Source organism: Pieris rapae, chromosome 5, assembly GCF_905147795.1.
Source record: "Pieris rapae chromosome 5, ilPieRapa1.1, whole genome shotgun sequence".
Taxonomy (NCBI): domain Eukaryota; kingdom Metazoa; phylum Arthropoda; class Insecta; order Lepidoptera; family Pieridae; genus Pieris; species Pieris rapae.
The window spans coordinates 9,619,560-9,642,225 of NC_059513.1; the positions used below are offsets into that span (position 1 = coordinate 9,619,560).

At 33.1% G+C, this 22,666-nt stretch overlaps 1 protein-coding gene and 1 long non-coding RNA gene across 6 annotated transcripts; both read right to left on the reverse strand.

Annotated features, from left to right (window-relative positions):
- Window positions 1–908: 908 nt before the first annotated feature.
- On the reverse strand, window positions 909–8,462 carry LOC111003588. The gene is made up of 2 exons (XR_006750224.1): window positions 8,108–8,462; window positions 909–1,100 (listed from the first exon to the last, which is right to left on the reverse strand). It is a non-coding gene; the product is annotated as an uncharacterized LOC111003588 (long non-coding RNA).
- An 883-nt stretch (window positions 8,463–9,345) lies between these two features.
- LOC111003579 (cell surface glycoprotein 1) lies at window positions 9,346–20,817 on the reverse strand. Of its 5 annotated transcripts, none has more exons than XM_045628270.1 (3): window positions 20,231–20,817; window positions 10,993–12,664; window positions 9,346–10,473 (listed from the first exon to the last, which is right to left on the reverse strand). In XM_045628270.1, the coding sequence occupies exons 1-3, from the start codon at window positions 20,675–20,677 to the stop codon at window positions 9,635–9,637; spliced, it is 2,958 nt and encodes a 985-aa protein (XP_045484226.1). In that variant the 5' UTR covers window positions 20,678–20,817; the 3' UTR covers window positions 9,346–9,634. The 5 variants fall into 5 exon arrangements, with proteins under 5 accessions (XP_045484226.1, XP_045484225.1, XP_045484224.1 ...); XM_045628269.1 differs by having other exon boundaries at window positions 9,346–11,740; window positions 11,801–12,664; window positions 20,231–20,816; XM_045628268.1 differs by having other exon boundaries at window positions 9,346–11,239; window positions 11,300–12,664; window positions 20,231–20,816.
- Window positions 20,818–22,666: the final 1,849 nt, after the last annotated feature.

The following is a 22,666-nucleotide window of genomic DNA, read 5'->3' on the forward strand; positions in this document are numbered from 1 at the left end:
AGGATTTATGACATCACTGAGTGAAAAGCTACGTTATAATTGCTGGCAGTTGAATGATGACGAAAATCCATTTACGAAGAAAGGTTGATATTTTTTCTAGGTATTTTTATATAAATTTTAAATAATTATTAAAAATTTAACATGTTAGTAAAAATTAATGAGTGTTCTTACGTTTAAAGTGATATAAAGAATCAATAGAAATCGAATTGTGTTAACCTTATTTTGTTATTTATCAAGTTATTTATAATTGTTTTCTAACTTGTGATTTACATCCTCGCCCACGTTAAAAGGCACTGCAATAACCTTATTATTATTTTCAAGTATGGCTCGATGTAATATATATTATGATATTGTTAGTATGTTTATGATTAATAATAGTCCAAATCCAACAAAACAATTACGCGTCATAATTTTTAAAAAATCGTTGCCTATAAACATGGGTAAGTGCTAGAATACACACCAAGAACATTTATTTCTAACATTTATTCATATCGTCTTAGATATACCTATATTAAAGGTAGTGATAACTATAAAATATATTTCACACGCTTTACTCTCTATGTTGTTTTGTTTCTCCATTAACCGGGTGGCCTGGAACAGCTAAAAACGATGAGAGTGTTTCGCTACCTACATTTCTTTAAATTATTAATTTTTTTAACAGATGAAAACTTATACATGAGTCAATATTATAAATAGTAAATGAAGACTAAATGCGGCAAGGATAATAGTCGACGCAAGGATGGAATACATAAACAAATAATACATTAAATAATTTTATTTAGTTATTGTTTTTAATTTGCATAGCACTTTGAAATAAGTACATCATAATGGAGGCAAACTAAGATATAAATGTAAAGATTTGTACATAATGTAATATAATTGGAACTTTTTCATTTTCATATCATAAATATTACACTGTTTGTTTTGAATATGTAACCTTAAATGCATTAATACACAGCTGCAACATTACGAAATAATATATCAATTAAAATTTCATCAGCATCGCCTTGAAGGCTGGAAGTATTCCACAGTCGGTTTCACACGGCACTTTCTTTCACGAACTAGCGAAGTATGGAATCGCCTTCCGGTGGTACTCATCCCTGAGAAATATGACCTCCAACTATAGAATCTTTTTTTTTATATTGTTTACTCTCCCCTACCAGTGTGTCTAGGAACTTATTCTCGTACATTTTTACTAAAATGAATTTTTATTATAAATATTTTATGTGTTATTAAAATTAATTAATATAGAATATTAATTATTACAAAAAATTAGTTCACGAACGACGTTTTACGCGTCTCGCGAAATACGCCCCGGCTACATCGGTAATATTTTTATTGACAATACACAATGACCTGTATAATTCTTGTATCTCCTCTTCTTTTGTATTACATCGCTATTAGCTATTCTTGAATTAAGTCCTTAAGATTAGCTTTTTAGTTTTAGTTAGTTATAAATTATTTTTTTTTTTTTCATTTATTTTCTCTAGATTAAGGTTCTATAGATTAATATAAATATATTTGTTTATATAATTTATGGTTATGCCCTTCTTGCACTCATCATTTTTATTTATCGTTTTCTTTTCTTACTAGGGTTGCCTGGAAGAGATCGCTTGTTAGGGATAAGGCCGCCCGTTGCATCCCTTGTAATTTTGATGTATTGTGTTATTTGTGTTTCTTTGCAACGAAGTGTGAATAAATAAATATTAGAAGACTTGCAGTCCATAACAGACTTTTTAAACAATGCTGTGCTCTTTCTTAAGGACCCTGGAGGAAGGAAGGTTGATTAGCTTTCACAGAAATAATTCCATGGATAGCTGGGATAAATTAGGTAGTGTTCCATGATGTCGTTTACAGAAAAGGCGTTTAAAAAGGTCTTTTGGGTGTAATTACTTACATAATATAATTCTCGCGACCTTACTTATGCAACGTGATACATTTGTTCCAAAAGGTGAAAGTTGCTTTTGACTTCTTCAACATTATTAATGCCGCCATTTTAATCACAAGGGCCGAATTTTGTATTGTCCCCAATCCTGCTATTCAATTACATATTTGCGTGTAATCTTTTTTTAATTGGATAAATTGATTGCTTTATAAAGATATTTTTATAAACTTGTGGAAGAAAGTAAGATAGAAATTACATTTGAGCTCTTATTGAATTTAGGTTCTTACTTTGTATTCAATTTAGGTTAGTCAGGTTGTATGTAATAGTAGGAGAGATCAAAGGGAGAGGTCATAACTAAGAACGTATTTCACAAATTTTCCTTTCTATGTCCGCATTTAATACTCACTCATTGAAGTAAAACGTATCACGAGGAAGCAGGTTTACATTTGTACCAGAACTTGCCTGTTAAAAACGAAAAAAATATAAAAAGGACCAATACAGAAATCTAAAGCCCAGTCCAATGGTTGTAGTGATTTTATTCTTCGTAGATAAAAATAAATGTTTAATTTCTCTCTTTTTATAAGTAATGTCATTAAAAAGTTGTGAGTATCAAAGAATTATTAATGCAACACTTATATTAATAGAACTAATTGACGATAAGATGTTTTTATACGAAGATATTTTAATATTGGTTTGATTTTTATTGGAGGCATAATTGTGACACACAATAGATGAATCAATAAAACAATTAAAACAATTATGTATCCGGACACAAACCATGCCTATTAATTAGTTCCTAGATTTTTCTATACACCGATTGTTTTTCTCTTATATATTGTGTTCTTTTATAAACACGACTTCCTTTATAATCATATTACCATTAAACTATATATATGACAAATACACATACAGTATCCAATGTCATGTCATGTGTAATGGTGTAATGGTTGCAGCTCCATACAAACATTGTGTAACAATAAAGAGTGGCGAGGAGTTTATTGCCACTTCTTCTCTTCCATTCTACGCCCTTGATTTGAGAACTAGCAGTAAATGTAAAATTAGAAGCATTTAATATTTATTTATTTTAAGAAGTTCATAAGTGTACATAATTTTACCTATATGAATAAATGCTTTTGATATATAAAAGCGTAAAAAGTGATATTTCATAAATTAAGATATTTATTATAATACAGTGCGTTGCGTTCTCATCCTCAAATCTAAGCCATTTTGGTTTATCACGCTATATTTTAACTCGATTTATATATAAACCATAAAATTAAATCAAACATAACATGACACACTTGTAAAAGCGGTTACCCAAGACCTTAATTTAAATCCTTGGGGTAAACCCCACATTTACATTTGGGCAATTAAGAGTAAATCCTAATATGCAACACGAAGGTTGAGGTTGTATTTTATTACAAACAAGTGTGACCCTCAGTAAATTGTCTTTGGGTGATCCATCCATAGACAAATGTTTTTTTAATACAGTTGCTCAAAAAGTGGCATATTGCAGGGAGGTATAGCGTTCGGAAAGTGAGCTATTACACACTCGTGCTTTTTCTTTGCCATTCCCGCACTCGTGCGTTTTCTTTGCCAACTGTCAAAACAATGTGTATTAAAAAGAAAAAACCAACCACGAAGGTTTTATTAAAAAACATTCATAGAAGTTTTTATGATATATGATTTCTAAATATTATAATAATTGGATTCAATAAGTTCGGTTAGGTTTCTTTTCATTTCATATCAATGAAAAAAATATTAAAAAGAATTTTATAATATATGCAAATACGTATTTTTTAAAAGTTTACTAATAATTGGATTCAATAAGTTAGGTTAGGTTTATTATATTTCATATCAATAAAAAAAATATTAAAAAGAAAAAACTAACCATGAAGTTTTTACTAAAAAAAATCACAGAAGATTTTATGATTCATGCAAATATTTTAAAAAGAAGCTACTTTTTGTTTCAATATCAGATTTAATGATTGGACTCAATGAGTTAGATTTGGTTTTCTTTCAATAAAAATAGTCTACTGAAGAATTGGCTGTATGGGCCAAGTTCCCTTTGCCTACCCAGAATGGCGCCATTTTCCAAAAATGTTCTTTCGAGTTGAGTTATTTGTTGCACAAAATGAGTAATTTTGACGATATTTTATTTGAATGAATACCACCCAAACGCAGTATAATTGCATAAAATGCTTCGGAGAACAATTTACCGGAAACATATCTACGTGCAATGAATTTATTCCGTAGATAGAAGAGAAAAAAAGTAAATAGTTTAATTAAATTGCTTAATTTTTTCGCAACTGTATTAAAAATAGTCGTTCAGTACACGTGCGGAACCGTCATTGCAACTTGTTCCGACTGTCAACCCTCACCTTCGGCTGCGCCTCGGCTCGGGTAGACATTTATCGGAACTCGTTGCAATGACAGGCTTTCCGCACTTGTAATGAAATATACTATTTAAAAAGCATTCTTATTGCTACCGATTCGAGCTTTTATATAGTTTTACGGTAATGTCAATTACCCATTCACGACTTTTATTTATATATTTTTTGCTATTCTATGCTATATTGACTGCCGTTTAAATATTATTAATATTCATATTTATTTATTTACAAAAATATTATTCTGTCATAACAGGTGAACCTAAATCAACAAGGTGATAAAAAAACACAGTCGAAATAAAAAACAAACTGAAGAATTACATAATTAAAAATATAACTAGCTACTGTAGGCAAAAACAAATTGAAGAACCTTTGTCAGTTCACTCAACTGACAATAAAAAACCGCTTACCAAGTAATTCGATAACACATGTAACACAGCATATCAGGCCCGGATTTAGAGGTGTGCAGGCTCGGTATAACAAAGGAGTGGAGGCCCAAAATAATTTTCCTAATTTATTTATTTCATTTTAATGAACAAATTTTAGTCGAGTTTTTCATTCAATAACTTATTGAGAAACCAAGTAGGTATATTCTTATAGTACTAAACAAACATAAAAATATTAATACAGATCAATGATTTCTTTTAATTTAGAGGTAGGTAAGGAAAATATAATCGTGTTTTTGTTGATAACTGTAAAGGTAAAAAACATCTAAAAGAAAAATTGTTTACTAGTGTTAATTAGTAAATTAAAGCTTTTATTGAAGTCCCTATTATGGGGGTCCCCAATTTTGTGGATGCTCTGGGGTTGAAGCCCCGGTTGTTCTGCCCTAAATCCGGCCCTGCAGCGGCTTTTCAGATTAAGTTAGGTTAGTAAGTTATATAAACCAGTCTCTATATATTTTTTGAAGTGAAACTTCTTTAGAATCGTTGTGATTTCAAACCGGATGCAACGGAAAAAGCGACAGTAAAAAGAGACAGAAACATATATTCATAAGATTTATCGTGGGAGTAAATGAGATAGATAGAAAAACTTCTTTAGAGTCGTAATTTCAAACCGGATCTAATGGAAAAAGCGACAGTAAAAAGAGACAGAAACATATATTTATAAGATTTAACGTGGGAGTAAATGAGATAGATAGAGAAACTTCTTTAGAGTCGTAATTTCAAATCGGATGCAACGGAAAAAGTGACAGTAAAAAGAGACAGAAACATATATTCATAAGATTTAACTTGGGAGTAAATGAGATAGATAGAGAAACTTCTTTAGAGTCGTAATTTCAAACCGGATCTAATGGAAAAAGCGACAGTAAAAAGAGACAGAAACATATATTCATAAGATTTAACGTGGGAGTAAATGAGATAGATAGAGAAACTTCTTTAGAGTCGTAATTTCAAACCGGATCTAATGGAAAAAGCGACAGTAAAAAGAGACAGAAACATATATTCATAAGATTTAACGTGGGAGTAAATGAGATAGATAGAAAAACTTCTTTAGAATCGTAATTTCAAACCAGATGCAACGGAAAAACCGCCAGTAAAAAGAGACAGAATCATAAATGCATAAGATTTAACGTGGGAGTAAATGAGATAGGAGGCATTGTACAGCCTCTTTTTGCTGCCGCTTTTTAATTTAATCGAATTTCAAACTTTCCTTGTAGTTTTTGCCAAATTAAACATTTATATTAAACTTATAAATTAAAATTTATCATTAAAATATACTGTTTTAAAAGAAAAGTTTAATACATTTAGATAGTGAAAAATGTTTAATTTATATATGATTAATTATAAAAACTTTGTTTTTGAAGGTTTCACTTCTACCACGTGTGAATTGCACATATGTTTTTTTTAAGACTTTATTTTGCCATACTATAAAACTGATACTAGATTACAGTCGCTATTAAATGAAGGTTGTTGGTAAAAGGAGTCTTCTACATTGTATTACTTACAAAGAGCAAACATAACTCTGAAGATCATCTGTCACCCTTTCTTTTGGCAATTTACATTACCCGATACAGGGATATACTACAGGGTAAACTGTATCGATTCTAGTATTTAAATGATGCAAAAGTAAGAGGTAAAATGAAATAATTGTATTATTTGTATACATGTCTGTCATAAGAAAAGCCTTTTGTTAAACATTATCTTATTTAACTCTATTTAACCAATTTCTGTAAAGTTGGATATAGTAGATCATATTTTGAAAATAGGGTTATTAAATTTTTTCACTTCCTACGTGTGTACACGCACTCATTTGTTTTAAGTTAGTATTAGTATATTAAGTTATCGACCATAGCTATTTAAGATTATCATCGAATTAGTCTATGTGAAGCCAATGAGTACTACAGCAGCGAGAAAAGAAGAAGAATATTTATTGATTTAACTCTTCGTTGCAATTACAAAACCAGCGAAACGAAGGCGGGCAGAGGGCGGCCTTATTCCAGAAAAAAACTTAATAAATATGAAGTATAAAACTACATACAGATGTGACTTACTTTGTTGCCGTAATATTAAGGTAAAAGAAACATTGTTGAGTTGACAGAAATAGGCCTATGATATTGCGCCACCAACAATCAACATATAAAAACAATTTTGCGATCACTTATTTGGATCTGATTGCATTAGTGAAGGTGAATAACATATGACGGGCAGACAAAAGAATTGCATTTTGTATAGCTACTGGAACAAGGTGATATCAGTATGGTTATCAAATTAATTAGACCTTGTGGTAAAGGTCATGATATTCTACAATTTGTAGATAAATAAGATTTGGTTAGTCATATCCGCAACCATATACAATGTATAACGGAAATATTTCCGTCTGATTTTTATTATATCATAGGCAAATAAATAAATTGATCGGCCAATAGTGGCATCCAATATTAATTATTATCCATAGGTTTTAATTAAATAAATTCATTAAAATACAGTAACGGGAATATGTAAATACTATTTGTATGTATGACGTAGGGAATATTTTTTCGATAACAATGATATTTTTAATCAAATTAAGTATAAAGGATATAATGAAAATTTTGATTTGTTTGATGCTAGATAAGATTATAATATATTATTTTTATAAGTGCAATAAATTATAAAAAGATAATGTTAATTTAAGTCCAAAAGAATCCAAAAATAAAACAAATACCACCGATGATTGTGTCGAATGTTATTCTTTTTAAATTGTATGGATGTAATCTTTATAATTAAGAGTGGTATTGGCCTAGCGGCGTCAGCGTGCGAATCTTCTATGAGACAGTAGGTTCACCAATGGTTTTTCTGTCTATGTGCGCGTTAAACATTGGCTCGAATGGCTTGTCTTAGATATAAAAATTCGACAGTGAGTACTGACACTCACCATGCCTGAACACAGGAGGCTGATCACCTATTTGCCTATTAAATTGACAGACCTGAAAAGGTTGTCGCGCCTTTTTTATCTTTATACAGAGAAAATATATGGAGTGCGGTAAAGGTTTTTTGGAAATTGCCTCCATCTTGCGTCGTTATTTATTGCCTTTATATGTAAAATATAACGCCGTGCAATTTACAAATTATTTTTATCATATTTATTTACCCACTGAAGTATTTCCGAACCAATTCGACTTAGGATCCTTCAAGCAAAGAGCGTACCAATTGATTGTCCATGGGCGGCGGTGTCACTTAACATCAGATGGGCCTTCTGCCCCTTTGTCTCCTATTACATAAAAAAATCGCTAAATACATATATATATAGTTATATTTTTTAACGTATCTATAGTCAAATATGATGATAGTTTTTCGTGAATAGAGTATGATGTATATGAAACTGTCCCCGAGTATGATATCACAATCACCTTATGGGTCTTTCACCATCACAAATGCACCCAACTTCGAAAACTTAATGTTTCGAGGTCCTTGACCACTGCAGCTTACCAACGCACGAGTTCTCTCAACGAGGTTAAGAGTTCAGTCAGGGCCTTGGTTCTGTCTTCCGCCATTTTGTGTACATATCCCACTGAACCAAACAATATGTTTGGTTCAAATGGGTTTGACGAATGAAGTAAGTTATAGTCTAAAACATTTTTTAAGTTAATTTACCGATCCGTACAGTTAGCAGAATTTTTAAAACGGCGAGGTTGTCTAAATAGCTACAACGGAAGCTGATTTTAAATGTTCTTTGTTGGGTTATCGAAATAGTTTCTGCCACTGTATTCCACGTTTCGTATCTTTTAGATAAGAACTGATATTATTTGATAACAGCTCATATCATAGAAATATTTTTCAGTTTTCTAGAATTATCGTATGTATTAATTTTATTAAACATCTCGACAGGAAGCTTTACGAAAACGTCATATAATAATTTTTTAATGTCTGAGTTCTGGTGTGTGACATTTCAGTCAATATCCTAGAAGCTAAGCTATTTGTTTGTTAACAAAATTACACTTTCTGCACCGCACTAAATTATTGTGGAACTGCTTCCAGTAGAAGTATTTATTATCCGATAAGAATTAGAGGCCTTCAAGAAAAGAGCTTACCATTCCCTGAACTGGCGAAAATAACCTCTTTGTTTTTTTATCTTAAATGATCTTATTTCTGTTCTGTGCACTTACCATACACACCTTCATATTCTTTGTAAAGAATATCAGAAAGAGTATTTTACCGAAGTGAAGCAATGTTAACCTAGAAGCTACAGCGTGCGAATCTCATCCCTAAGGTCGGAGGTTCACTCCCCTGCTGTGCACCGATGGACTTTCTTTCTAGCTGTCGCTCGGATGATGAAGGAAAACATCGTGACTCGACTACTCCCGAAATGTCGTGTCAGATACAGGCTGATCACCTTGCCTATTGGCATGAAATATATTCATGATCATTTCTATCAACGTGCGCCAATGATTTTTTTCGATGTTATAATAAAACGATTCAAATAGGATAGATAAATATAGATAATACAGGAATCTTCAGCGTGTTACATATTCTAAAACGCGATCTTTCATAGATTTAAATAGCGGTCAAGCGTCATTCTAATTGAACTATATTTGCGAATAAAAGAATTTTGATTTTAGAAAATATGTGTATTTGACACTACTGTTAATATAAATAAATAAATAGTTTTATTAAGTAACATAACGGAACTTAAAATCTAACTATATAATACATGTACATCCAAACTATATTTTTTTCTTTACCACCTTCATATGTATTTCAAAACAGGCTTATTATTAGTATATGTATGAAATAATTTACACGTAAATCTAAAATATATATACAGGTACTTGGTAGTAATTGGCATAATAATTGCGTAAACTAAACCTATTATATAGGCAAATCACATAAAAATATAATTAAAACTAAATAAAGATCTTGTAACCTTATGTTTATAACTACGCTAAATAGGGCAACATTGAAGGGTTACCAATTCTATCAACTCGTGGTATAACAATTGATCTTGGTAAATCATCTAATTCTGGCAATACTACGATGTTCTTACTTCGACCTCTTTTCATACCTAAATAAAAGCAAATACCTGAAACAAGTAGTAAAAATATTAACGCTATTAATACCACCATTGTTATTGTGAATGGGTTCCAAAAGCTGTAGGGATCTAACAATATCGGACTTGTCGTTGGGTCTGTTGGCTCCAATGTGATAGTATCATCAATTGTGGACAGTGCGTCTTCTGGAGTAAAGGAGGTATTATCTTCGGGTGTGGATGTTGTGTATTCTGGTGTTGAAGGGGTATTTTCAGGTGTAGATGGTGTGTCTTCTGGTGTTGACGGGGTATCTCCTGGTGTATACGGTGTATCCTTTGGTGTGGTCGGTGTGTCTTCTGGTGTAGATGGTGTGTCTTGTGGTGTTGACAGGGTATCTTTAGGCGTAGATGGTGTGTCTTCTGGTGTTGAAGGGGTATCTTCAGGTGTAGATGGCGTATCTTCAGGTGTGGACGGTGTGTATTCTGGTGTTGACGGGGTATATTCAGGTGTAGATGGCGTATCTTCTGGTGTTGAAGGCGTAGATGGTGTTGAGGGAATACCTTCAGGTGTAGATGGTGTATCTTCTGGTGTGGACGGAGTATCTTCTGGTGTAGATGGCGTATCTTCTGGTGTTGAAGGGGTATCTTCAGGTGTAGATGGCGTATCTAAAGGTGTTGACGGGGTATCTTCAGGTGTAGATGGTGTGTTTTCTGGTGTTGAGGGGGTATCTTCAGGTGTAGATGGCGTATCTTCTGGTGTTGAGGGGGTATGTTCAGGTGTAGATGGCGTACCTAAAGGTGTTGATGGGGTATCTTCAGGTGTAGATGGTGTGTCTTCTGGTATTGAGGGGGTATCTTCAGGTGTAGCTGGCGTATCTTCTGGTGTTGAAGGGGTGGATGGTGTTGAGGGGGTATCTTCAGGTGTAGATGGCGTATCTTCTGGTGTTGAAGGGGTGGATGGTGTTGAGGGGGTATCTTCAGGTGTAGATGGTGTATGTTCTGGTGTGGACGGTGTGTCTTCTGGTGTTGACGGGGTATCTGCAGGTGTAGATGGTGTGTCTTCTGGTGTGGACGGGGTATCTTCAGGTGTAGATGGAGTATCTTCCGGTGTAGATGGTGTGCCTTCACGTGTTGAGGGGGTACCTTCAGGTGTAGATGGAGTTTCTAAAGGTGTTGACGGGGTATCTTCAGGTGTAGACGGAGTATCTTCAGGTGTGGACGGTGTGTATTCTGGTGTTGACGGGGTATATTCAGGTGTAGATGGCGTATCTTCTGGTGTTGAAGGGGTGGATGGTGTTGAGGGGGCATCTTCAGGTGTGGATGGTGTATCTTCTGGTGTAGACGGTGTGTCTTCTGGTGTTGACGGGGTATCTTCAGGTGTAAACGGAGTATCTTCAGGTGTGGACGGTGTGTATTCTGGTGTTGACGGGGTATCTTCAGGTGTAGATGGAGTATCTTCAGGTGTGGACGGTGTGTCTTCCGGTGTAGATGGAGTATCTTCAGGTGTAGATGGTGTGCCTTCAGGTGTTGAGGGGGTGGATGGTGTTAAGGGGGCATCTTCAGGTGTGGATGGTGTATCTTCTGGTGTAGACGGTGTGTCTTCTGGTGTTGACGGGGTATTTTCAGGTGTAGATGGCGTATCTTCAGGTGTGGACGGTGTATCTTTTGGTGTTGACGGGGTATCTTCTGGTGTAGATGGAGTATCTTCAGGTGTGGACGGTGTGTCTTCCGGTGTAGATGGAGTATCTTCAGGTGTAGATGGAGTATCTTCAGGTGTGGACGGTGTGTCTTCCGGTGTAGATGGAGTATCTTCAGGTGTAGATGGTGTGCCTTCAGGTGTTGAGGGGGTACCTTCAGGTGTAGATGGAGTTTCTAAAGGTGTTGACGGGGTATCTTCAGGTGTAGATGGCGTATCTTCTGGTGTTGACGGGGTATCTTCAGGTGTAGATGGAGTATCTTCAGGTGTGGACGGTGTGTCTTCCGGTGTAGATGGAGTATCTTCAGGTGTAGATGGTGTGCCTTCAGGTGTTGAGGGGGTGGATGGTGTTAAGGGGGCATCTTCAGGTGTGGATGGTGTATCTTCTGGTGTAGACGGTGTGTCTTCTGGTGTTGACGGGGTATTTTCAGGTGTAGATGGCGTATCTTCAGGTGTGGACGGTGTATCTTTTGGTGTTGACGGGGTATCTTCAGGTGTAGATGGAGTATCTTCAGGTGTGGACGGTGTGTCTTCCGGTGTAGATGGAGTATCTTCAGGTGTAGATGGAGTGCCTTCAGGTGTTGAGGGGGTACCTTCAGGTGTAGATGGAGTTTCTAAAGGTGTTGACGGGGTATCTTCTGGTGTAGATGGCGTATCTTCTGGTGTTGAAGGGGTAGTTGGTGTTGAGGGGGTATCTTCAGGTGTAGATGGTGTATCTTCAGGTGTAGATGGTGTATCTTCTGGTGTTGACGGGGTATCTTCAGGTGTAGATGGAGTATCTTCAGGTGTGGACGGCATGTCTTCCGGTGTAGATGGAGTATCTTCAGGTGTAGATGGTGTGCCTTCAGGTGTTGAGGGGGTACCTTCAGGTGTAGATGGAGTTTCTAAAGGTGTTGACGGGGTATCTTCAGGTGTAGATGGCGTATCTTCTGGTGTTGACGGGGTATCTTCTGGTGTAGATGGCGTAACTTCTGGAGTTGACGGGGTATCTTCTGGTGTAGATGGAGTATCTTCGGGTGTGGACGGTGTGTCTTCTGGTGTTGAGGGGGTATCTTCAGGTGTAGATGGAGTATCTTCAGGTGTGGATGGTGTGTCTTCTGGTGTTAAGGGGGTATCTTCAGGTGTAGAAGGAGTACTTGACACATCGTCATAAATATTACATTCCCCTTCGAAATCTGGTGGAATGTATCGAAATGAGTCGATTAATACAATAGAATTAGAAGCAGCTATCCCAAGCATTGTTATCTGAAACAAAAAACAAGTGATGAGTTCTTACTTACTTCAAGAATGAGTAATTATAGATATAAAATAGCGTGGACATGTCAGTTTTATTAAAGTATGGCGTTGACGGGGCGTACTGAGTTCAAAATTTGAACTAATATAATCATATTTAATGTAATAAATAAATCTAATATTTAATATTTATAATCGAGATTTCAGTGGCATAAATTGTAGGTTAATTATTTATGAATAAAGGTAACTACAAGTTCATAATGCAATGTCAAATTGGAAAAATGATAAAGTTGGATATTCTACGATTAATTAGAATTATCGAATTAAAGTTCTAATCATTAAGAATGAAAATATTCGATAATTGCTGTTTATGATTGTTTATCTATTAGAAAAACCTGAATATACTATTATTATTATTAATATTCCTGAAAGGAAAAAAGTCAATTTTATGTATTTACAGTTGCTTAAAAAAAATGTTACTTAATTATTACTTTTTTATTTCTATTGCTAGTTTGAGTGTGATTTTTGGAAGTTCATGTTCAGACAACACATGCCTAAAGGATTTTTAATCCAGATTAAAATAAAAGTTAATATTATTTGTTAAAAAATTTCGTTTAAAAGCGCAAACGAAAACTTCAGTTTATCAAAATATTTCACAATTAAATTAAACACCTTCAAGATGATGAGAGATCAGTTCTCTCTTCACGAAAGCAAGTACTTGAAACTATATATATATATGGTTAATGTGATATTCTTTTTTTCTCGTTTATAAAGATTTTTTGTTATCTGTTTTTTGACTTACAGTGCCTTGAAATTTGCTAGGACCATTTAGAGTGACACTCGTCGTTTGCCAACCTGGGTCAAGGAACCACAAATTCCCCACAATAATACTACTATCCGGCGTTATTTCAAACACTGACACCCAAATTTGATCACCAAGTTTTGCTTCCACATATGCAGTCACCTCCAATATCCCTCCTTCAGACATCGGAAAACTTATAGATGACATACAACTCTGAATTTCACGTGGATGAACGAACTTTAAACTTTTTTCATGAGGTCTATCAAGATTAATATCGGTATAATTCTGAATCTCCCACATTGGTAAGCCAGAACACATATTACTATTTTGATTGAATATAACATCAAAATCCTTTTCAAAGTCATAAGTAATACAGTCACTACACACCCGGGCCACTAATAAACCGAAAATTAATATAAGTTTTAACATGACTGGAGTAGACTGTTAAATTAAATATATCAGTAGCGTGTGACATTCGTAATGACTAGAGCGACGATAAAAGTTTGGAAATCACATTTTTATACAAATTATTGTTGCCGTATCTTACGCAGAAAAGTAATATTGCTTGTGAAGTAGGATTTTTATTTTTATTGTATATAATTGCTGGTTTTCGCAAATTATTATTTTAATATTAAATTTTCGTTAAGCATTGCTCTTTTTTAATTTTACAGGTATTTTATTCATATTTGTATTGGAACATTATTCCACTTTACGAAATCAACGTTCTAGAAAAAGGTTCTAGTGGGTACTTGACATGAAAAACTGGCTTATTTTAAAGAAATGAATATCAATAAGATTCTTATCCCTTTTTTGAATATACTAGGTAAAAACTATTAGGTAAAAATTCCTTAGTAATTCTTACTGAAATATTTAAATAAAATAAATTTTGTTAATCTACATGCACACGGCCAAATCTAAGCTTGTAACGTGAAGCTTAAGTTAATGTGTTCTTAAATTTAATTCAAATTGTATTCATTTGTCGCTTCACAAACCTACGTAAAAGAAGATACAGCTGTTAAATATACTAGCTGAGTGAGAACGTGTCGTGAGTCGATGAGTACGTGTCGGACTTGAGAGCTTCAGCACAGGGATAGAAAATATACCTTGATTTCTTTTTTAGAAATAAGAGAGAGTCAACAATCGATTAAGATTAAGTTTTCTGAAGTTATTTTTTTTAGATTTCCGAGTTAAGTTTAATATTTTGTATTATATTCCATTCCACATCAATACACCAATGTAGGAGCCATATTTATTCGTCTTTCTTGTCTTGTGTCTTTATAGATAATAATAATCAGATGTTTTATCCTGTCATAAAGAAAAGCAGCCTGGCTATAATATTTGCAGAATTTGCCGGTAAAGTGTTCTGGCTTATGTAAAGAAACTAAGGCGTTTTTATACAAACTATAGGTAATAAATGTATTTTGCCTTATATCGATCGATAAAATATATTAGGAGCTCGATAGCCACATCAAAGAGCAATTACCTGCGTGATAACGATCAAAGATAAGATTATAAAGATAATATCAAGATCTCTTTTATAGACATAGATAATTTTCACTTAATGTCAGGGGATAATGACTACTAGTATTTGGAAATAAAGTTTATTTTGCGTCTATCACAGTTGTCGACGTGATTTGTAAAAAATAAAAATATTATTTTCGTTAACCTAGCATAGCTATTTCGGTCTGCTGTTACAATGAACCTGCTTAACAGAGACTTGTAATGCGAAACCTGCAAAAAATTTGTACTACAAATTGGCAATAGGCAATGAGGGTGGGAAAAAAGCCTCCACATAGTCACTTGATGAAGCGAGGTCACAAATTTAATTATTTATTACTCATCAGTATTTTTCAGCTACTGAACTGAAGCACTGAACAAATACATTATACACAAAAGCGGAATACCCATTCAATCATTAACATAAAGCACAGTAAACCAAAATAAAACAAAACTCAAATATATATTAATAAAAAATTCTTAACTTTTAGTTCTATGATGCATTGATCACTACAATACATATTTATTATAAAGGAAGAATAACGAAGCCATCATTTATAAAATATACCAGTTATTTTAAATTATTAAAAAAAAATTAGTTATATTATATAAGATATTTTCTGGTAATTTGTGTTATAATCTGAAGTTATACGTTACATAGTTGAGTTTGCCTTGTATTGTATCAAGAAGGCGTGTGTGTAAATGTTTCTTCAAAAAACTTTACTGACGTTATTAAATGCGTTTTTGCTAGTCATGCTAAGGGTATGGGCATGCTAATCACTGGAACTACGGAGACAGAAATCGTTAATCTACTTTCCACGAAATGCTTTGAATGTAAAAGAGACTGTACTCCAGTGTTGCTTACCCTTATGCATGCCTTTCTGTCTGAGTAGAGCTCACAAACTGTCGTCCGCCAGCAATCACTAGTTCAGCCAATAGTGTCACTTCTTTACCATTTCTCTGCACTACTGTTCTTCTACTCACTGAGGACTGAGTTTCATATAAGATATCTACATTTCAAATAGTCATATAATGTGCTTGTAATTTTAGGTAACATGTACCTTATTGACAGGAAATAAGCATTTAATAGCTAGCTAATTTTATTAATATGACAACTTTCGTATTGAGAAGCGCATGCCCATGGCCCATGCGATATCAGATTTCGGAAAGAATAAGTAGGCGCCACACTAAATTAATAGGTAGTGATTTTAAAACGCCTAAATTATTATATTTTATTTAAAAAATTATAAAACCTTATAAAATGATATGCTCTTAAAAGGTCTTAAAAAATAAAGTCATTCATTAGTATAGGGGTTGTAGGTTGCAGTATATTAAATGGAACAGGCAACAGCAGCAAACCGTGATAAGTCGGAATTCTGTGATCAGTCGGAATTCGACTTACAGTCATCAAGGCTTGAGTTGGACCCAAAGAGAGAGCCTAAGGTTTTGGCTTTCGAGTTATTCGCTCCACGAAGTCTTGCAGAAATTCCCTGGTCTTCGCAAAGGACTAAAAGGCATATGTTCCGAAAGGGGAGGCAAACTAGTTTCTCGGCCATTCCACGAACTTGCCCGAACCTTGCTTTAGCAATAAATCTTAGGACCTAGGAAGGACCTACAGATTGAGTTTTTAAATCACGCGTTCGTGCCGCCGTTTTGCAGAAGCGTTTTAAGCCAGGGTTGAGACATGATGCAATCTGAAGATAAGTAGGGTTGTAGCGCCTCTGTATTATGTTTTAATCATTTAATATTAAAATTTCTAACATCCAAATACGTTTTACTACATAAGTAGTATAAACTGTATCTGTACTGTATATACTTATGAATATAGAATAAATATTAAACAGTTTATAGATAGAGATAAAAAGAACAATGTCTGAGAATGAAAAGCGAGGTATGGCCAGTGAGACCATAGAATTTATATTAGTCAGTGGGAGAGTTGAAACTTCACAATGTCTTAGTAATCTTGACTTTAAATAAAGCCTGTATAGTGTGTTCGTACGGTGTATTTGTTAATATTGCCATTTACAAATGTATTATATAACATATGCCTTTTGCTGTCTTTAGAATATGTAATAGTTAAATATAGAATTTTAGCAATAAAATAATTTATGTTAGATTATTTCACTATACAACGCCTAGAGTTATTATTATAGCATTGTTTCCAAAAATGAATTATGCTCGAAAAAATAATATTCACATTTAAAATCTTATAAGGGCTAATTCAGTGTTTTCTGGGTTATCGGGGTGCTTTAAAAGATAGAGGGTTTTAGTTTTACTCTATGTTAACCACTCGCGTTCAACAATAGAGTATTAGCGAAATAATGAAATGATAATTGCTATGTAACGAATGAATGGAAATGGAATGGAATGTAACAGATGAAGGGAGTGCCTACGTCTGGCTTTACCCTCGGGGAGTAACAAAAAGTATTGCCAGAAGGCTCGCAAGTGACTTGTCGGCCTTTTAATAATAGGAACCTTCTTTTCTTAAGGGGCCCTAAGTCGAATTGGTTCGAAAATACTTCAGTGGTTCCATATAGTGGTGGCGCGCAGCAAAAACTGCCTTAAGAAATCGTCAGTTGTGGAACGACGGACGTCGCGGTGATACGTATAATTATTATTAAATATATATATATATATATTTAAATATTTTTTTAGTTAAATATATGATTATACTATTATTAGATTTACTATTATATTATTTTATTACTATTATATTATTATAAGATTTATTAGTATATTAAGATTATACTTTTGTTACATAGTAGTATCTAACAAATAGTAGTACAAATTGTTACTATTATTTGAAGTCATTTGACATACGTAATAATTCAATGCCAATTGCTGAGTATTTTCTGTCTAAAAATAATATACAAAATATATAAAGAATTCGCTATCATATCAGAAAATAAGTAGTAAACGTAGTGTTTTTTGGTGCCTGTGATAGATGTTGGCTATCAAACTCGACAAGCTTGTCTTGTTCTGTGCCACATGCAGCAACTCTTCCGCAGTCGTAATACCCGCCAACTTCCTAACGTTACGAAGCAATTATTAATTAATTCAACCGAAACGCCGTTTACTTTTAATTAATTGAAGGAGGCGAAAACGTCGCCTAGACTTTAGCTAGGTACAATATAATGCAGTTAAATTTGTTTAACTAATAATTCTGTCTATTAATTAAAATCAATTCTCTACAACATTCATTTTATAAATATTTTATCAATCTTATCTTATCTTTGTTGTCTATTAAGATATACAAATTAATAAGGAATTTGTAGTAAGCTGAGTTTATTCTATGGTTTTAGACTATATTTATATATTAGATCCTTACATATGAAATTGGCGTTTTGTATGGGAGGAACAAAAAGTCGAATATTTTTAAATATAATGTATGAAACATTGTTTTCTATGCACTTTTGCCATCTCATAGGTAGTTCATTGATCCCTTTACTAAAAAAACCAGTCGGACGGGAATCAATAAAATCTGTGAAGGCGATTTGGACAGCCCCATCAGAGTTAAATTTTTTAAAGTAGGTAAAAAGCGAATAAATAAAACGAAAAACAAAAGTTATAGATTATACTCCAAAACAGAAGTGAAGAAGCGTTAGCAGGAAGCGAATGGAGAATGAAAGCCATGAAAAGAGAGAGAGATTGTCTCTCTCCCTAAAATATGTCGAGGGGGCCGATGGCTGGCCATGCGTCATACTCATGAACGGGTGCTGGTACTTGAATTTGTGTAAGCAGTGGTGTTAGTTATTTCGACTATATTTTTGCGTGTTGTTCCCATGTGACTTTTAAGCCTCAACTGAATTTATCTGAAAATGAAGACATATCCTTGTCCTTGGCTCGACAGACCCATGTGCAGAGGCTGTTTCAGCGCAGTTATCAGTCAGACCCACGTAGTTCTGGAATACGTGGCAGGAATCTTCGAAGCAGGACTTTAACCACCACATTTAACTTAGTGCGAAAGTGAGTCCACAATACCGTATTACACTACACTTATAATATATCTTCCAGGAAACGATGATCTAAGCTACACAACACGATATCCGATAAGACTAATCTATATTAAGTCATATAATATAATGTGTAAAAAGAATTTAAAATACGTTAAATTTTTATTACGTTACTGTCATTACTTTCGTAACGCGAATTCCTTTACGCACCGTCAAGTGTCAAAGGTCAAAGGTCAAGTGTAGTCCGTGTTACGATCAATGTGAACACTTTAGACATTTTTCACAGTAGGACAAATAAATTATTTATAAATTTAATAAATAAGTGTAGGAGATTCATTTATGGATGTCAAATTATAATTGATAGCAATTTAAATTTTTTCACGCGATTGTTTTGACTTTGGTTTTATGCTTCACCTTCTGAATGTTCTTTATAGAGGTTCGCTAATAGTTTTACATAACGCAGTCTAGTATCAATGTTGTTTGTCGGGTGAAAACCACATACATACATACATTTTCACGTAAATTAATCGTGAGCAATAGCTATTAACTCAGGACTCTATAAATAATTTCCTTAATAAATTTTCATTGCATTTATGTTTTGATTATAGTGGATAACGGTAAGTGAAGTAAAATTATTTAAATAACGACATTAGGATTCAGGTACTTGATATTAAGTAGCTACTTCATAAACGTTATGAATTTTCTTACCGCTTTCAGGATTTACAATTTAACTTATACTAACTAGGCGTTGTTTTGCCCTTTTAATTAATGCTAATAAATAAGTAAGTGAAATAAGAAGTAACTCAGTAATTGAAAGTGTGTCGGAATTTTTTGCAGTACTAATATCGGGTTTAACGTATATTTTAATTTCAAATTATTAAAAATATCTCAAATACATGCTAGTGAAAAACACTTGGATATAAGGGTCAATTAGTTACAGTACACTATTAACCTTAATTTTTAGGATTTTATAGCAATTTTGCCCCCTCTTCTATAAAAAAAAATACTTCTTCCCATGACATTTGCAATGGCTATTTATAAACATCAATTGGAGTGAAACCTTGACGTTACAGTTATATTTAAACTGTACACTTAATTTGTTTAGTAACAATTTAATTTAAACCGATCTTTAATGCTATAAATTACAAATACATAGTACAAAAAATATTCATTTAGCAAACCTATCTTTTAGGGTCATATTTGCTAAATGACAATAAAACTTTGCTAAAAACGTAAATTATATTTGAATTTAGTATCATATTTCTCTCTATTTATATCAAAATTTATTGGCTCTATCTTAACAATTCAACCATTATAAGTACTTACATATCCAGTAAAATTCCCCGAACCTTCCATAATGTCGATTCGTAACTTATGCCAGCCCGAATAAAAGTTTGGCGTGACCATAGGCCCCAACATGACGCTTCCAACAGTAGCGTCACCAATCTCCCTCACCGCATTAGCCATAATTGTGATTTGATCCTGGTCACTTGACTTCATATATGCATTGATATCTATATGTCCTATTTCACTTCCTTCAAAAGTAAAAGAAGCGACGCAACTCAAATATCTATTTGGCGAAATAAACTGCTCACTCAGCCAATGCGGCGGGTCTAATCCTATATCTGAGTATGTCTGAAGGTTCCACATTGGCAGGCCATTACACATACCAATTGTGTTTGTAAAATTGTCACTATAACCATGCTCAAAACTGTAAGGCAAACACGCGTCGCACACCACAAAATATGCAAAAATCACAATTAATTTATGCATCTTTGAAATACTCAAGCATATTAAAGAATATGTTTCACCTATTAAAATTATTATCACGGATAAGATACGGCATTATTGATAAAATCAATTACAATGCTAATTCTGTAATTATACACGACTAATTACTGTTCCATTACCGATATCTTTACACTGGTAAGTCGACAGTTCAATAAATATATTGAAATCGCACGTTGATTTTGTTCCGTCAAGCATTTATTGGCTATAAAAGTATAATCGAGCCTGGAAGTAGCTGTTATAAAGATAAAAACAAAATTGTAAAGACAATCAGAAAATAATAACAAACACATATAATGCACTTAAAAACTTAGAAGCTGTGTTTTGGCTGTAATGTATTAAAGACGAAGTATTACTTTTTGCCTAATACTTTTATGATGTTTTGTTGTTTCAAAGGATTAATGGAAATGAATTTTTCAAAATAATGAATGAAATGAAATGGACAAAAATCTGAGCTAATCTCATATTTTAAAAATATTGTGAACTATCTTATAAATTGAAGAAGCTAAAACTTATTAATTAATCCATGAGAAATTGTAAAAAGTATTTTCTAAAACAGGTTTGAATGACGTCAACAGAAGTCTTCGTGGATATTTTAAATATTGTATAAAGTTTTATTTACTTTTATTCTTTTATGCGGAAAGTATTAACATTTTTATAACATACAGATAAAACATACGCATAGAAAAAAACACAACATTAAACAGGAAAATATTATTTTATTTATTAACATCTCGTTGCACACAGAAATATAATACAAATGACATAATGAAGTTAAAAGAAGAGCAACTGGCGGCCTTATCGCTTTCGAGTGATCCCTTCCAGGCAACCACTGTGAGAAAAAATTAAATTAGATAAGACAACACAAGTGCAAAAATACATACTTATTTAGACAAAACCGATGAAGGAAAACAAATCAATTAAAAACTATGTAAACAGTGATCAGTACATATATGTATATACATAGATACAAAAAGAAAAACTATTTCTTACAGTATAGGAACAAATATAAACACACGTTTTATTAGTTCATTCAACAGACAATTAAAAACGTCTGTCATCTATTCAGTTCATTAATTATTTCCTTACATTGTGGCGTTTTCGACAGGTTATCTTTCTAGCTATAAGAAAAGGTTGTACCAAGGCAACTTGTTCAAAATAAACTCTAGTCAAAAAATGTTATAACCCTATTGTACAACTAAATATTTAAATTTTTTTTACTTTATTGTTTTGTATATTGTAACGTTTATCGTAATAAATTTTCGTTAATTGAATAGAAAGATAAGACTTGACGATAACTAGACGTCTGATAATGACCGTGATTTACAGTATTGATTAAAATAGCCAAAGAATTTGTAATAGCTTTGGATCTGGGGTAAAAATATTTGTAATAATTTTTTTATATTAAAATTATTATCAAACCAAACCTCGCCACAGATTACAAATCTGCCTAAAAATTATTGACGTTAATTTATGAACAGATGCGAAATGAAGCACCAAGTGACTAATTAATCCCTAAGCGTCAAATTAAAGATTATATATGGGTATTTATACGTATGTTATAATCTGATAACAAACATCATGAAGTAATTGAATAAAATCCTGGAAATGATAATGTTTATCGATAACAGATATTTTTAAGAAAAGTATATTTTTTTATTGAATTTAAGTCCTTGCTTGATTGATTTTAATGGTCTAAGATCCGGCTGCAGGATTAGTGCGCTTATCGGTTATTTGCTAAAAACAAAATTTTTATATTTATATATTTAAGAGAACGTATATATAATATATATCTACCAAGTTGCCTATCAAAATTTGGACCTAGCGTCCAAATTTTTATAGGCATCTTGGTAGATATACATTCTCCTAATTATAAACCAAATATTTATGTATATACACATATATATTCATAAAAAATAGGTTTTAGCAAATAACCGATGAGCACACTAATCCTGCACCCAGATCTCGTCCTAA